Raw genomic sequence first — 18,163 nt, 5'->3', positions numbered from 1 at the left:
ATACATATACAACAATAAATTATCATTTTAACAGGGAAAGAAAAACAGACACAAGATTAGAAATCTGAAATATATATGAAGTTTATCAATATACACTTGAAGACTGTAACACATTAACCTATATGTATCAGGATTTTCAAAATTCTACCAATGGATTTAGTTATAAACTTATCGAAACCGATTTATATCCGTCAACTGGTTTATTACAATGCATAGCCTCTATGACAATAGAAAAGATCAGTACCCCCTCCCCCCTCCCGCTTTAACGCACGATACATGTGCATTTAAACACACATGTGATTCCATTAACATATCTGTGGTATACTTTTTTCTAAACCATCAACAGATATACTGTATACTGCCAGAATCTTAACGATTGATACAATCGCTCTCTTTAGTTGTATAGCGTACTACCAATGCGGTATAGCGGTATAAATTATCTTCTCTGTTTAAAAACTATGAAAAGATATTTGCAGGCTACTTATTCTGTTACTGATGCAGTTATAAAATTAATTGGACATCGAGGTCCAGACAGGAAAAAATAGTATCTAATAAAGCGAACGAACAATCTTCACGATGTTTCGATTGTATTGATCTACCAGAAAAAAAAGAACCGATCTTAATTCACCTAAAGTGATTATTATACAAAGATGAAGAAACTATTTATAATAATCACCGTATTATTTAATCCGAGAAAATGACGTAACTTTTCCTTTATTTATGATTATAGTGTGGTTTTTAAGTTGACGCTTTTAACAAAAATTTGTCATTCCATAAAGAAATTCTTTCTTATTTTTTACATCATTTAATTACTAAGATTTTGTATTAAAAATATTTCGAAACATAAATAAATGAATATGAAATATTCTATGTCTACGAAAAATAGTTACCCTGCAGCTGTTTTGTCAACATTTGAAGCTGTCAAAGGCAATTGTTTTTTTTTTCAATTTCTTCGATAACTTAAAAAGAAGTAAATACTCGTAATGTCATATATTTTTTTTAATCTGTCTGTCAAATTACTTTTCTGTTCTACTTCGTTAAATTAATGATCATTAATAAAGGAAGGAATATGAAAGGGGTGACAGTTGTTTTTTTATGAACTAAATGAAAAATATTGAGGATATTTGTACTAAAAACTTAAAACTCCAGCACTCACTTGCCACAGGCAAAATAACAGGAGTTCAAATCTTTTTCTACAGCCAACATTGAACTCGAATATCATAAAAAAAAAAAACAAAAAAAAAATACAGGCCATTGTGTAGAGTTTTAAGTAAGAGATAATAAAAAAGAAAATGGACAATTAAGTCGACCGATCGCAGGAATGATAAATGACGTGAAAAATCAATCGATCGTCTCTCTTGTGCATTGGTATATGTATATACTCCGTGTAATGGCCGTTAAGATGATCCAATTGTACGGATCCTAGGACTGTAGGGGAAACAAAGTATTTGCTTGACCCCTTCATAAATATTATAGTAATTATGAATTATGAATTATAAAAAAAAAATTTTTTTTCTCCTTCCTCTTATGATAGATTTGTTTCTAAACAATATCTTTTGTGTCAAAACCACGACGGCTTCTTAAAAGAGAAACATCAAAGACAATCCTTTGCAGATTCATCCTCTCCATAAATTTCCGGTAGCGTTGTTGTCTGACCGCAAACTAAGTCCGAGATACTTTTAGCTTTCACCGAATGGCCGAATGATTTTGCACATACGCTAAAATCTTTTGTCATTTCACTGATCTCTTTGCTCTCCTGATGGTCACACGTAGGTGGTAATTTAACAGTTGACATAGAATATACATTATCACCGCCAATACTATTCTTACCAAATGATGCGAGTGAAGTTGTTGTTGATGCGGTTGTAATCATATTTCGTGATTTATCAAGATCCATATAATAATCCTAAAACAAAATCACTTATAATTCAGCTTTTATACTCGTACAAATATTAAAGTTAATAGTTAATTGTCAATTAATAGTCAATTAAACATAATATAATAAAGGCGAACCTTTTCTGTATTGAGAGAATTGGAAATTTGGCTTTGAGCAGAACAATTTTGATTACACTGTGCTAAAGCAATAAGTGCCTTCTGATTTTCTCTTGCATCCACCAAGAATATACTTTCTTTCACTTCTTTTGCGTTATATTCGTCAATCCTGCAAAGAAACATTTAAATCAGTACATAATTCCATTGTTTTTTGACACAAGATGGATTTGTATAATTTTAAGATTACTCACTTATCATAAATAACAGCATGTAAACCGAGTTTTTTCAAATGTTGAATCGTATCTTTATCATTATTGTCATCCCCCCAGCAGAAGATAATTAATCCAGCGTCTTTGACTAATTTTACTTGAGACGGATCTCGAAGAATATCTTCAGTATGAACATTTATTCCTAAGATATCAGCTGCTAACGCGTGTCTAACAGCCATCGGTATTGTTTGACACCTTGGATCATGGTAAGTAGGATACTTTGAGGTGACACCTTGTGTCAAGAATACTACCGGGTACTTATTTTGTTTAAGACGAATCATGGCACAAATGTCAGGGTTAAAAGATGAGAAGACTATTTTTCTGTCGCCACCATACTCTAACACAACTTTCAGTATAATATCCAAATATAAGTTAAGGTCAAAAGGGTGATTAAGCTCGAATGTGCCGTCCTATAGGGATAGATAATACATTTTTAATAAAAAGAAAATAAAAAAGTAAATTTATATCTTATTTTTACCTTCAGTTGCATTGTCCATTTTATTTCAATATTACATCCAACGTGCTGTTCTAATTCTTGAAGTACGGTCTGAAGGGTAGGGAAAGGTTGATGATCTTCTAAATCTTCGTCAAAGAATCGTGGATTTTTTTCTCGACCTTCGGCCACGTGATAAACCTGCAAGAAGAATGTCACCTTATTAGAAATACATAAACTAGAAAAGTGTCTTTAACGTAATTTAGTTAGATTTCTAAAATTGGTAAAAATCTTATGACGTTTGACATACTATACTTTTCGAAGCCAAATAAAGCACTCTGAGGTCATGTGAATATATTAAAAATAATATCATGCCTCTCATGATATTATTCACATGCTGTGATAATGTGATTTATACATTTCTTGATGGAAAGTTCCGCGCTCGCGTGTGGAAACAGAGACACGTGAAATCAGAGGGAATGAAACTGGTGAAGAATTATTAAAAATGATCTTTAAAATTTTCTAAAGCATTTTTTTTTACAAAGGTCATTTGGCAATAATTACGTCGATATAAAGTACTTTCAAATTAAATTACTTCAAAGATGTAGAGTACCGAAGCTTTCAGCTTTTAATCAAAGCGTAATGTACATACAATTATCGTAGTATTATGATGTGTCTATTAAAAATTAAATTTTTAGTTGGTTTTGGAATAAATTCGAAACAAGCATGCATCAAGTGGTTTAAGATGACTTATTCTGGTTATACATCTTTCGCGACAAGTTAGGCGGCGCAAGCGATATGAAAGCTCACCACTTGGTTAACCCCGTGCTCAGCTTTATCAACGACATACAGCACCTTACCCAACGAGTCCCTCGGGTAATGAAAATCCTGTAGAATATTATAAAAAGACAAATACGAATAGGTATCTAACACCTATGAATTCATGAGTTGCATGGCTGTATATCTACATACGATACAACCCTCTGAGATGATTCATTTCTCCTTCAATACAAAAATGGACATAAAAAGCGAAATATTAATGACGCGTAGCATTATTGGAAGCCGCATTCTATTGGTTAATGATAGATGCTAGATTATTTTATTAGAAGTGTCTTATTAATTGACTTAACAGTAAGATTATTAAGGTGATTTTCACTAACATTCCACCATGACTTATGAAACTAATATTCTTTAAAAACGAAAAGAAATGTTTCGTTTATCATCCTTAATGTTTATAAATCATACTTTAAAATAAAATAATAAAAAAAATTCTGTTTTGTGAGCAAGTGTTGAGTTCTGTAAATAACTATAAACATGAAAGAATGCACATGATATCTATGAAAAATAAATCATTTGACACTGAAAAAATGCAGTTAATGTATACGTGTAAAACCTACCTTTAATAAATGTAACTGCTCTAATGTAAGATCCTTAACTGGTATTTCCAACATGTCCATAGCTTCAATCTGTTTCTTGCGTTTTAATGAAATGGATACATAAAAATCATGATAAATAACAGGTATATGATCTTTGGACAGTTGGACATCAAATTCGACCATATCAGCGCCGTGGTACGATGCGGTTTTTAAAGAAGCTACTGTATTTTCCCGTACATTAGCACAGCTGTAAGAATAATGCAAATTTTAGTATATAATAACTTTTGAAAAAATTTGATTTTCCATCGTATTTAAATTCGGGAATATACTTCTTTGTTTGAAAAGATGTGCCAAGCCCTCTGTGTCCCACATCAAGGCCAGACCATCGTTGTTCCCAATGTTTTGCATACGAAATACTCATATCCCATGGATAATCAGGTATTGATTTTATCACGACATATTCCACTGTAAGTTGCCCTAAAAATAAAGATATTGTTCAAGATACCTGTTGTGGCAATAAAGAAACAAAGAAAAAGAAAAAATAGGAAAGTAATATTTTACCAATTGGTCTATGTTTTGTGCTTGTAATTGGTACTGTTAAAAGCCCAACGCTAGCTTGTAACGTGCTAGGCAAGATGTAGCTGAAACCAATATGACTTGGTGGTTCTCCAGGAAAACACCTTGAGCTGTACACGTAGTAGTCCACTAAGTATGCCTGAAAAAACAGTTTACTTAATATACATGGAAAAATACTACTATTTAAGACAACACCAAATGCTCGCATCAGTATTTTCTGCTCATCCATTATAGAGCTTGCTTCAACATTAATTAAGTCCAATGATCAAGGACATACTGTTTGAAGAAACTATTTTTCTAAATTTTTCTAAAGTAAGACACAAGAAATTAGAGATTCTAGTAAATGTGGCACAATTTACGACACTTTATCAACGATCCTTGATCACTAAAAAAACCGTAGGAATTAAACTACATCATTTGAGACATTTGTACATCTTATGTTTTCTTTTTACGAATGACTTTTGGCAGTTTTGAAATAATTTGTAGGCAAGAGCAACAAATTACTAGTGAAACAGGTCGACACAAACGACGATAATTTACTTCCTACATAATCTAGCAATGAACCAGACCAATAATTGCCAAATGCTGTACTCTGCCTGGTGACGCGTATCCCGCAACACCTGCCGATCATTCATTATTAAATTTCGATATTCAAGTCTGCAAGGTTTGTAATTCAGATTCAGAAGATTCTGACAGCTTAGTCTGGCATTTGTCCGCGCAGCGGTGTCAGGTACGGTACAGTAGAGTTGGTCAGAGCTAGAAAATATTAGTAGTACACTAAAAGGATATAGGAGTGATGGGAGCCTCACCATTTTCGACGCACACAGATGGATATGAGGTGTGACAGCGTTGATATCTCTAAATTCTTTAGGGTTGCTTAGGATGACGGCTGTGACTCGCGTAAACCGATCTCACATTACAACAGATCGCGTAGTAGTCTGGATGATAAGTATTGTTGAACCAAATCCATTATCTCTTCAGTCACAATAATACCGACGTACTTCAGAAAAATTTACGGTTTTTACGAGAGACTAGCCTAAGGATAGGTGCGGTAGGGTGAACGACAATCAAAACCATCATATCTCTGTGTGATGTCATGTGACACAGATGTAAAGTGGTAGACGATGCTTAGCATCGATACATCAGATTGCATGTTAGCATCATCATTTGCACCAGAAGTCTTGCTTTGTACAAAGCTGACGAGAGGTTGTCTTCATTCCAGGCCAATGCGCGTGACATCGCTTCTGGTTTCCAAGGAGGGCAATAGCTGCTGAACAAGTTTAATTATCTTTTACCAAGTAATTTGAACAAGCCGCGAGAGAAGACGTGGCCAGCCTACTCGTGGTCTACTGAAAACTCACATGGTATGGTCAATGCGTATTCTTTAGTGTATCTAATTCTTTCATGAATTACCACTAGTTTGCCATTTATTGCTGTGTCATGCCTACAATTTTTATCAATATTATGTTTATCTATCTGCCATTTCTATTAAACACAAAGATGTACATTAGTCGTCAAGTGCTAGGGAGGTAAACTAAAAGACACCACATTTCATTTTTCTGATACTTTTTTCTTAATTTCTGTTATACAACTAGTTGATGTATTATTGAAGACAATGCCTTTGATGTTTCCATTGTTGAACTGTCCATTAAAAGACGTAAAGTGTTGATTTGTAAAAAAAATCGAAGATCTATCCTATATACATAATGCATGTTATAAAAATTACAAGCAATGCAAGCAATAAATACCAACCAATGGTTATTCATCGAACTGTGTATTTAATATGACTTTTTGATGGCTGTTTGTGTGATTACTTACGATAGTTTCAGGGTATCGAACCGCAACATTGAAGATAATAAATTCGTCTTCATTGTAAGCTCGACCAAATTGTTCCTGAAGTTTGAAGTGAGCCTCTTCGTCGTTCATAACCTACGAAAAAAATATTTTATTAGATAAAAAAAATATTAACTGTAATAAGAAATATGATTAAAGTATATATACCGCAATTTCTGTAATACTAAAGGCAGGTTGATCAACAATATCTTGTGTATCCATTGAAAGACTATCATCTACACAATCGCCTCCAAACTGTTGCAATTCTAAAGAATTGTGCCTAACTAGATTTACAGGTGTCATCTAAAACGCAAGAAGATGTTGTTAATTTTAAACTTTTACATATTAATCTATGATATTAACAATTCAAAAATACATACCTTAATATGAACTTTTCTATTTTGTAATCGGTTTTTCCATAATTTAATTGGATTATTAAAAAGCTTAAATTGTACCACAGTTTCGTCAGTCAACCAGCCTCGTTCAATTTTGCAATAACTATTATAACAACCAAATTTATCTGGATCTGGTAATGTGTCACTAGTAAAATTGCTAGGTGCTGCAATAATAAACATTTTATTTATAGCTACAGTAGGCAGATAATTAATTTTCTTTACATCTATATACATACTGTTCTTTTTGACAAGGCGCGGTCTCATATGAGTCTCCCATCTACGAATAATGAGAGTCTTGGCCGAATTTTTAGTACCATTAGATTGACAGATAACAGCAACGAAATATCGGAATTCTACGTCAGTATCAATAGGAAGTGCAACCTTTTGTGAAAATATCTGTCCACCTCTGAAATATACAAGCCTCTATGTGTATGTACAGTTACATGATTATTAATACATCTTAATTATGCATTCAAACCATGAATGATTATAAATGATGAACAAATTTTTATTTACTCACTCATCATCTACGTCACCAAATAAATTATCTCCAGCATGTCCATCATCGCTATAAAATTCCCCACTACTGTTACTGTCAAAAAGTATAGGAGAATCCCGACTGCCATGTTCTTGTGATAATTGAAGTGCCTGGTTATGATTCCAAGAACCCAGTTCAGGCAAATTGCCCACAACATATAAGACTTCATTTTTCTCCACTTTATGCACCTGAACACGCGTGAAATTGATAAAAAGCATTAGATTACAATGATTAAAAACAGCATTGAAAGTAATAAAAATTACTACTCATTACCTGCACTCTAAAAATCCAGTCCCTTTTAGACCCCCTCATGTCTGATGTCTGTTCAGTCGCCACCTCGATGAAGCTAGTCTCACGTGGCTCTTCTAGCGGCTTCAATTGCTCCTCCTCTTTGTTCTCTATAAACCACATCCGCTGCATATTACTATCTTTTCTTTTTCTCACTGTTTTTCTCTTTCAATTTTCTGTGTTTCAAGGTGTGTTCAATTCACATCAGCTAATTTTCTGTAATAAGGGACTTGTTGTAAGGTACGCCAGGAAGTTTACAATAGCGATCAAATTTATTGGGACAGGTGTTCAATAGACAAATTTCTTTTTATAAAAACCAACTTTAAAAATTATTTTTAAGTATTAAGTATTTATTTATTATTAAATGCAAATTTATAGTTTGTTCTTTAGATAAATTGTATGGTATATGATTTATTTATTTTTATTATTTAAAAAGAATATTTTTATTATAATCATCTTATAGGTGTAGTAAGGTTTTCCGATAGGTGTTAAGAGAAAGGAATATTTAATTGTTTTATGGTTTATTTATTAAATAAATCTGTGATAATATTAGATCAAACTAAAGCTTATAAAACAATATTTTCTTATTTAATGGTATATGATCTATATGCTTTAAATTAAAAATAAAAACTTAGATGAATTTAATACTACCGTGTGAAATATAATGTAGAAATTATGAATCATTAGAAAATGTACACTAACACAAGTGATCCACATTGAAGAAGTTTCATTGAATTGAAAAATATGAAAGAAAAATATCATTATATCATATATTTAAATGGTAGTTATAATGTGGTTAAATAAGAATTCATTAATAAAATTAATATTAAATTGGAGGATATCTTTTATATTGATATTAGGTAAATTTTTACTGCATTAGTAGTATTATATTAGTACATGTTACAATAGCAACATATAGCACAATGTGACAAAATATGACATCAAAGCTATATCAATAATAAAACATCGATATATGAAACAAATAAGCAGAATGCAATTGTTTTTATCTTATTGAATATGAAATTCAACGTTACATCAGGTAGACACATGTCAGCACTACAAAAATATTAGCAGGCATGCTGCAATTTATATTTAACACTACAAGTGAAACACGTGAATTTAATAAAATAAACAGATTATAGAAGCGATCATATCTTTTTTACCTGTTATTATCGAACCACGTCGATACAGACATTTTTGATACGATACATTATACATAACAGAGACATACAAGGAAACGACGTACATGGAAACATTATTACAAGAATATTTAATGACAATTTTGAAGCAATATGTCGGACACAGGGAAATAGAAAAAAATATCGCGAACAATAAATGAACAAAATCCTACGATTGTTAACACATCTCAGTGAAGCACATTAGTCTTGAAACTTGATTTTACCTATTATGTCGAGAAAGCTTGTTGGATTTTACATATAAAGCTTGGTTGGCAGCCTGGTCTTCACCTCGTAAAAGAGTACGTGTTATTTAACGAATGCCCAAAGTAGTCGCTCCATATTTTTCATCGAATTTCCCATTATTCGACACTTTACGGCACAACACAACTTTTTTAACTGACATGAAACGACCCACTGGCACAACGCGCTACACCGCAGTAGTTTTTCCTTCACAAATGAAACAATGGTCGATCTGGCAACGCCGTGAACACGGAAGTGACGACACGGATGGCTCAATAGAATCACCAATTCGAATCGAGCTAAAGCTATTGCTCTTAAATCATTTTCATGGCTTCGTACATAGAAACATATGTAGATCGCTAATAAAATTAGTTATGAAAAATTGATTAAATCTCCAAAATCCTTTCACCCGATGCAATTTCCATAAAACATCTATGTTTGAAATTGATTACACGAAATTTCAAGTAGTTACTTCCTGTCCGCCATATTGCGATTGGCACAATAAACGATACATTATTGAGTAAAATTAATGTTCTATATTTATATTATATTAGATCAAAATATAATGCAAAATAGTAATTTCCGAATATTCTACACGTGTAAGTTTTGAATATTTACTACATGTAAGTACGATTAATTAGTGATATGACTACTTTCAATTTCAGTTACCTTGGTGGTAACATTTGAACCTGTCTATGACGCTCATCTACAAAAAGAATATTACGTAAAAACTTTAATATATAAATTTTAACATTTTTATAATACCCTATATACTGTTCAGATATGCTGAGATAAAATGTTGTTAAAAGATACGCGGCAGGTGTCAGATATCCGTAAAATTTTATAGCTGTTCTTTTTCTATTCATTTGGATGGCTTCTGGTACCATTATACACGGTATAACATAAATCGGTATTCAGTTTTCAAGAATTATTTATCGAAATAGTATAGTAATTTGCGTATGCCAATTTCTAGTAATAAAATACGTTTCTTTATTAAACAGGTGGAGAAACACGTGGATGAAGAAAAATGTATACTATATTTTAATTACAATGGTAATGTAATTAAATGGCCTGTAACTCCCGGAAATGGGGGGTTGCTGGGGTGATTCTGAACAACATTTTCCTTTACCAAAATGTCGTTTGAAGCTTCGTTTTTGAGTTATTAACGAAAAACACTGGCCAATCAGAGCGCGCCTTTAGCGCGGGCCGAATCACGAGAGCGTTGGCTTTCGGCCGCGCTCGGTCGTGGTCGTGAACAAACGCATTGGCACAGCGCGGGTATCGAATGAAGCGTATGATAAATATTACATCGTTTTAAATTAAGAACAATGTGGAATTATTCGTTATTCATGAATAATGAACGCGTTTGTGCCAATGCGTTTGTTCACGACCACGACCGAGCGCGGCCGAAAGCCAACGCTCTCGTGGGCCAGCACGCGCTCTGATTGGTCAGTGTTTTTCGTTAATAACTCAAAAACGAAGCATCAAACGACATTTTGGTAAAGGAAAATGTTGTTCAGAATCACCCCAGCAACCCCCCATTACCGGGAATTACAGGAATTACGGGATACCCTGTATATTAATATATTATTCCTTTGAAACTGTTCTATATCTTTCTGCAGAAAAAAATGTTAAATCGGATTTTAATATATATTCAGTGAGAAGGGTAATAGTAACAGGAAAGCACTCGTTAAAAAAAAAAAAATGTCCGCATTGACCACGGGGGGAACTGCGATAAGAGTTGTGACGCATTAAAAGAGGAAACTACTTAATGTAGGATGATTTGCCCATTATTACTACTTATTTTTTCGCAACTGTACATAGTAAGAACACCTGGTTAATTATAACGAGAAACCGAACAAATGAAGTACAGTAGCAGCAGAGCTCTTATCCTTATATAGTTTTCCTGAATCATAATTTTCTTATCTAATTTAAAGAACCAAACATATTTTTAATGAAATAACTTTTTAGACATAACATGGTATTAAAAACCCGTCAAAACTGTTGTGTCGAGAACGGTATTGATGAAAGAACATCATCGCTATGTTAGTGAAACATAATTGTACACAATCATCTGTTTCTTGGATTACATCTTATATTACATACCGAGACACACGTGTATAATGTTGCATTATATTAGAACATGCAATGACCATGCAATACCAGGCCTAGTTTGACTTCGTTGAAACGTGAAAGGTGGACAGACACAGTCAAGAGTCATGTGCCAGTGATAGATAGTAAGTTACTATCACGACTTATCGGTTCTAAACAACTTACAAATTGTTATACTATCGATACAACTATACAAAAGATATTATTAAGAAATCTACAATCTTAAGTATCCCGAGTTTTGATAGTATTTTTCTATCCTGTTAAACTATACGTCCGGCCGAGGATGAGATAATAAAATAGCCTTCTACGAACACCGCTTTCGGTTTCTATAATTACAAATTTACATATATTTCAGATCGTTTAGTTAAAACGATAAAAAAGACAATTGCATAATATTAAGAGTTTATAGCTAGTAGAGATTAATAATAGCTGTTTGTCTAGTTTGCAAACATTGTTGCAGAGGAGTGCGGTGCACGTTGTACAAGACCATTGCACGTGATGTCTTCTGGCAGATATGTACCATTAATCTATCTGGTCGGGCGCAATGATTCATCGTATTCGTGAAAATTTACACTTTAAACAAGCGAGAATATCTGGCGCGAACTTATTACGTCAAGCACCGACATTTCTTTTCATACCCGCTATTCTGAACCGTGAGCAGTTTTATACTTAGAAATTCTATTTGCAAGGTACATGTATGACATGCTCTTTTTTAAGAGCTATAGAATTTAAGGAACTGCAGAAAAAGATTTTTAAAAATACACCACAGACGACTGTGACGAAATAAGCGGCATTTAAGAAAGAATTGATCAAGCGTGAATGAAGAAATCAATACGGTATCTTTATAAAAGGTTTCACACGCTACCCGAGCTAACAATAGACGACGAGAAATATTTCTAGCATTATTTACATTCGTTTCATTAATTTCAGATGCATCGAGTGTTATGGTCAGCGCTATTTCACGGTTACATCCGATAAAACTACGAAGGCACTTGGTCACGCGCACGATAATAATACTCTGTTATTCAACCTATTCCAAGAAAAAAGAATGTTAAGTTCATGGAATGTAAACTTACTTAGAAGCAAAACAGACGTGGTCAACAAAAAATTGACTGTGTTGTAACGAAGAATGTGAGAATTGCCAGAAGTATTTAAGTATTATCAGAATTATAACGTGCTGGTTTTATAAAAATTCTTTTATTCTTCTTCAAATTCTTAACTATTTCTTTGCGTATGTATAGTGATGTGCGGCCCGACTAGTCGGGTCGGTTCGGAAAACATCGGGCGGGCTCGGCCGGGCGTCCGATACATGCGTACAGACAGGTAACCCAACTATTTCGGGTTCGATCGGGTACAATCAGGCAGATTCGGACAAGCTCCCAAATTATCTTATTCCAAAATTCCATATAAAACAGATTTTGCACATGCTTATTGCAAGTATTAACAAGTACACGAGAGTTGGGTCGCGGGCCACGGCCCGCGGGAGCTCGTCCGAGTCTGCCCGACTGTACCCGACCGAACCCGAAATAGTCGAGCTACCCGACTGCCCGAGCCCGGCCGATTTTTTCCGAGCCCACCCGAGTCGGAAATATCGGGTACCCGCACATCCTTAGCTACATTAATAATGTAGAGCAAATAACTGTAACAGTTTTAGCTATTTTTTACTCCCGACCTTGGGTGACCTTGGACAGTTTACACACCGCACAGTGTACTATAATGTCGCCTTTACAAAGATAAAAGCTATAGATTTCTACAGAAATAGCTGAAAATTCCTTTTAATCAATTAATATCAATGTATGTTGAAATAATTATAATAAGTAGTAGCCATTTTTCATTCCTGTTTCTCAGTCACTTTAGTCAAATGAGAGGTTAAGAGAGAGAGAAATTAAAGAGAAACGATAGGTATTAATACCGTGAGCCATTTGTATAGAAATTTGCGTATTTGGCTGTAAAGGAGACATTTTTTAAAAATAAGTATTTTGAAATAGAATTACATTTAGATGATTAGGTATGTATAACGTGTCTCACTTGGCCACAGCTCAATGTCTTGTTCAGTGCTCCTCAACTTTTGTCAACTACTGTCAATACTTTTATTTCTGCCAATAATTCAATAATTAATGCTCCTTTATCGCTAGCTTTACTAACTCTAATAATTTAAAGCTCTTAACTTTATATCAGGTTATATGAAAAGAAAAGGAGTGAATTATCATTGTATTTGTTGTACAAAGGTCGCGATCAATATTATAATACCAAAAAGGATTCTTTCGCTGCACACCGAGAAAGGAATATTTTAAAAGTCAATATTAATTCAATTGATGCCGTCATTTTTAAATGATGAATTATGATGATGAATAAAATATCAGGTAAGCAACGGGATGTTGTAAATCTTGCAAAATCGTGGAAGCCGTAAAAATATGGCGAAACGTTGGAATAAAAAACCATTAGCGAAGATACTTATGATCAACGTTCCCGTTAAATTACGCTGTCTCCCATAAATTCTAAAGGACAAAAAATATACTAACTTTCTACTATGTACGTATAAAAGGTGTAATTTTATATTTACAAGTAAACGATGAGAAACAATATTGTATGGTTGAATGGAAATGCGAATAAAACATAACATTTCTGTGCGAAGACAAATAAATATTTAATTTGAAGAACTCTGCACAATGTCGTGCTACGTTGATTATCGATCTGTTCGGAGAGAGAGATACGCAGTGGAGCATTCTTAACAAAGGTATAAAAAAAAGTGCTTATGGAAACAAAACTACGGCACGCGGCTATTGTGGCTCTATTGTTCCTGACGCAAATACATATTGTATGTATTATGCCTAGAAGTGTGTATACGATCGTGCTTTCCTTTGCTATTGCCACACGTCATTGATACGCCAACAAAAAATTATTGCTATGTTTTTCTAAAATGTTCATTTTATGAGAAAAACATTTCCCGTTCATTTTATGAGGAAAACCTTTCCCGTTCATTTGATTGTATAATATATAAATATATAACTGATAAGTTTCATTAATTAATTATTCATTACTGTCACATTTTATTCAAATGAATTTTATTTCTTTAATCATGGATTCTAATTGAATAAATTATAATATTTTATATGCTCGTTATTTAATTCCTTTCTTTTTCATAACAAACGCCATCTGTTTAGGCTTAACACGATTTTCTTGGATCGTGTGCTATTTTTAAGGTTAGGGAATCAAGATCGGAATTCGATTCAAAAATTTCTTCTGAACGTATAGAATTGTACATATTCTTATGCAATGCCTGCACGTGATGAAATTGCACACTCAACGTGGTAGTTATTCTATGATTAAGTAGAGAAATGATAGGAAATTATACGTATGCTATATTTGTTTTTATCAAGGCAGATAAAAAATGACGATTATTGTAGAATACAATAGAGCACGGATAAGAACGTGACTTTTCCATTTTTCTAATTGATTTCTGTATTCATTATGCAGAGTTATTGTTGCTTATCAAGCTCGAGACATCAGCGCCCTTGTAATTTTAGTTATCAGATGTGAAAGATGTTTTACCGCTGAACGTAAAACAAAATTCTTTCTCAGAACAGATATGTATAGGAAACGCGTCGATTTGGTAAAACAGGGTGATCTAACCATCTCGGTTTCAACTTTATATTTAGCTTCAACAAAAGTATCGCACCAATGAAGCAAAAGGTATATACGTACAAAAGAATTTAACAGACGCGATAATACGAGCTTCTTGTGCCTAAAAATCGAATAAAGCTATCAGCTATCAGCGAAACAGCTATCAGTCACAACCAATTTTTCCGTAGTTCACTGTTTTTAAACAATACATCTGTATTCGTATTACGAAACAATTTACCGAGATAGCGAACTGACGTAAACCAGGAAACGTTGTTTGTGACAATCAGCTGCGAGTGATTATCGAGCTGAAACGTGAGAGTACTCGTTTTGTATGTCCCACAAAAAGAGAACGGTGCGTAGTTCAAAGTCCAGCAAAAAAATTTTGTTCACTTTTCATTAACACACAGCACTTGTCATTATGAAATTCACGATTACATCATTTATTTACGAATAAGATTTTTAATTATCTACATTCACAAAAGTGTTACTGAAAAGTTTGAAAAATCCAAATACTTTTTAATCTATCTTGTATTCCAGGTCCTCGAGGCAACCTAAAAGCATGAGGTGCATTTTTTCGAAACAACTTCATAGCTGTTTTTCAAAGAGCCTTAAGCCTTTCTTCGACAGTTCGCATAAAATAAAAAGAATAGTGCAAAATGAATTATAAGCGAAGTAACAGGAAGATAAGAAATAAGGAAAAAATAAAATATTAAAGTGAAGTAGGGTAGTGGAATATGGTTTCCAAAGTACAAATGACAATACAGGTGTATAGAGAAGTTGTAGTGATTTAATGTCGCGTCGACTCATCGACCGTGGACTTTCGATTTAGTATGAAATATAAAAGGATTCACGTGAATCCGTTGTCATATGGTTTCGTATAAAGTTTTGCAATAAAGTTGGGGCAAATCAAATTAAAAATCCAATTTAAATATAAAGAACACTTTATATGCTAAAACAATATCAATTGTTACTCAGAATGTTTTCTTTTTCTATATTTAATGAGGCACGATTTTACAGGTCCAGAAGCGTGATCAATGTTCATATCATGATCAAAGAGGCGTATCTTAAATATGGTGATCTGGATAATTTCATGGAAATGATGACAGATGATACAAAAGGGAATTAATCCGCGGTTAACACTCGATGGACATTAAACTGGTCGTTTTATTGACTATAATTTGGACGGGAGGGATACAAATAGATAGATGACGAAGCAACTCTTTGGAACACACCTTGAAAACAAATTGACGCAGTCACACGGTCTGTCACATATCATAAACCAAACATCAAGAAACATTTTTGGCAACAGTTATATTCTATAGCTATAACAGAATATTTGTATGATATTACTCACTAAAATATTGTCACGTGCACCAAAATCAAACTCTTCTTCTGGTAGGTATCATAGCAAACGAATTAACTATAAAAAATTCGACACGTGGTATTTCACCGATGAATATGTAACGCGCGCGCGCACATCGCGATGTCTGAACTTCTTATGGATGAAACAAACACAATTGCAGACAAGTAACAAAGAGAGAAACTAAGACAAAAAATGTGAGAAAGAGAGAGAGAAAGACGGGTAACCGTAACTGTAGAACCGTCACCGACGTCGAAATACTACTGACTGTTGGCGTCGGATTTCAATCAGGTTATGCAAACCCTATGAAGCCCCCACTTTACTTCTTTCCTCGTATACCTACGCACGTGACTTACCAATGCGTTCCACATTTAAACAAAGTCTTCTATACATATTTGCTGTGTAAACGCGTCACACACAACTTGTATACCACATTCGCGTAAATAGTTTGTAAAAAAAATTAAATATTTTAACCTTTAATACGTACATACTTGTTTGTTTTTGCATGAATAATTATACCTAAATAATTTTACGTCATATCGTATAAGCTAAAAAACATTATATGCTCGTTTATGTAAAATGATTTATATGAAATAAATCTGTTGTAATTATTCCTCATTTGGTATTTATCATTTGTACCCGAGAACCGCGATTAATACGTAACGTCAGATTAATTTCATTCTGATACAGATTTTTTCTATGGAAAATCAGAAAGCGATTTTGAAACATTTAATTATATATTAATGGTGTATAAATAATAAAGCAATTAAAATTTTATATCAGAAGTATGCAAGAAAAGTTTTTACCTAATTTAAAATAATTTGGAGAAGATCAGATTTAGCATCATTTCATTCGAAAGACATTTAGTTATCATAAAATTTTTATAAATACTGAATAAATAAGTACATACCTATCTTCTTATCCTTTTGTATTTCGCGGGCAAACCAAAAGTTTAAACAGCGCCATCTATCGAGAAGTGCTGGCAACTGCTCTCCTGGTATCAGGGTAGCAGAATGCGAAGAAGTGGCACAATAGGTTGCCTACCCCCACTCCAAAATGGCGCCACCTGAAACAAACACTTATTGTTCATTAGAGAGAGATACTTCCTAATTTTTCTACGAAGTGGATAACAATTTAGGCACTTTCAGAATTGTAGAATGTAGTTACATACATTAGCTGTTTTCTAGTATCAGAGTTATTTACATTCCGATAGTAATTAATGATTTATTAGTAATTAATGTGACGACCGCCGAGATAAAAACAGACACGAGACTACAATTTTCGATTATTTTTTGACTTTCTGAAATTAATTTCCGCTTGTTTGTTATTGAAGAATAAAGTATTGAGTATTAGCTACTTTCTCATATCGTTTTTGATAAGATTTTTGATGTAATTAATCAATCAATAATAATTTTACACCCGAACGCGTGATTGCAATCGGTACGCGGTGGACATATTTTGCTGATTCCTCGATTTCTCTTTATTAATAAACGCATTTACTGATTGAGGAATAAAGTATTATGTCGTAGCAATTTTCTAATATAACTTTTACTACTATTTTCCCCAAGAATAATGTATTATTAATAAATTTTCGAGCCACTGTTTCTTTCCGACCACATGTCCAGTCAGCGTATTCATTAATAACTAATTAATTACAGCTCAAATCCTAACAAAACCGATATAAAATAGAAGCTACTAGACGAGACTTTATTCTGCAATCATAAAAGTACATAAATTGTTGTTGAAAAATGAATAATTAATTATTGTTCATTGTTAGTATATACTTATATGCATTGATGCGACGCCATGACGTAGAGGGGGTAACGGGAGTGGTACTTCCCCCACTCTGCTACCGCACAATTGGATACCTCCTGTGCCACCTCTTTCAAAATTATGCTATCCTAATACAAAAGAGCAGCCGTCGACACCTCTCAATAGATGGCGCTGAT

At 33.5% G+C, this 18,163-nt stretch overlaps 1 protein-coding gene and 1 long non-coding RNA gene across 7 annotated transcripts; one reads left to right on the top strand and one right to left on the bottom strand.

The window, feature by feature from the left end:
* Positions 1–56: 56 nt before the first annotated feature.
* LOC114874953 (glycerophosphocholine phosphodiesterase GPCPD1-like) lies at positions 57–16,704 on the bottom strand. Of its 6 annotated transcripts, XM_029184744.2 has the most exons (16): positions 16,209–16,703; positions 7,686–7,810; positions 7,395–7,600; positions 7,111–7,280; positions 6,860–7,038; positions 6,648–6,782; positions 6,465–6,575; positions 4,632–4,785; positions 4,400–4,547; positions 4,092–4,317; positions 3,505–3,582; positions 2,740–2,895; positions 2,244–2,671; positions 2,014–2,161; positions 1,831–1,906; positions 1,653–1,756 (listed from the first exon to the last, which is right to left on the bottom strand). In XM_029184744.2, the coding sequence occupies exons 2-16, from the start codon at positions 7,722–7,724 to the stop codon at positions 1,737–1,739; spliced, it is 2,274 nt and encodes a 757-aa protein (XP_029040577.1). In that variant the 5' UTR covers positions 7,725–7,810; positions 16,209–16,703; the 3' UTR covers positions 1,653–1,736. The 6 variants fall into 6 exon arrangements, with proteins under 6 accessions (XP_046144004.1, XP_029040575.1, XP_029040573.1 ...); XM_046288048.1 differs by having other exon boundaries at positions 57–1,906; positions 7,686–7,916; positions 16,209–16,704; XM_029184742.2 differs by having other exon boundaries at positions 57–1,906; positions 16,209–16,702.
* On the top strand, positions 14,717–16,202 carry LOC114874954. Its single transcript, XR_003789165.2, has 3 exons — positions 14,717–15,206; positions 15,392–15,618; positions 15,872–16,202. It is a non-coding gene; the product is annotated as an uncharacterized LOC114874954 (long non-coding RNA).
* Positions 16,705–18,163: the final 1,459 nt, after the last annotated feature.

This window comes from Osmia bicornis, chromosome 12 (genome assembly GCF_907164935.1).
Source record: "Osmia bicornis bicornis chromosome 12, iOsmBic2.1, whole genome shotgun sequence".
Taxonomy (NCBI): domain Eukaryota; kingdom Metazoa; phylum Arthropoda; class Insecta; order Hymenoptera; family Megachilidae; genus Osmia; species Osmia bicornis.
This window is presented reverse-complemented; position numbering and strand designations above follow the sequence as displayed.

Bases quoted from the DNA above. Each gene is read 5' to 3' on its own strand.
- LOC114874953 (XM_046288048.1), bottom strand. From the start codon at position 7,832: ATGCAGCGGATGTGGTTTATAGAGAACAAAGAGGAGGAGCAATTGAAG. The intron at 2,896-3,504 runs GTGAGCTTTCAT...TTCTTCTTGCAG, and splicing joins AGCACGGGGTTAACCAAGTG to GTTTATCACGTGGCCGAAGG. The intron at 2,672-2,739 runs GTAAAAATAAGA...CTATCCCTATAG, and splicing joins AATGGACAATGCAACTGAAG to GACGGCACATTCGAGCTTAA.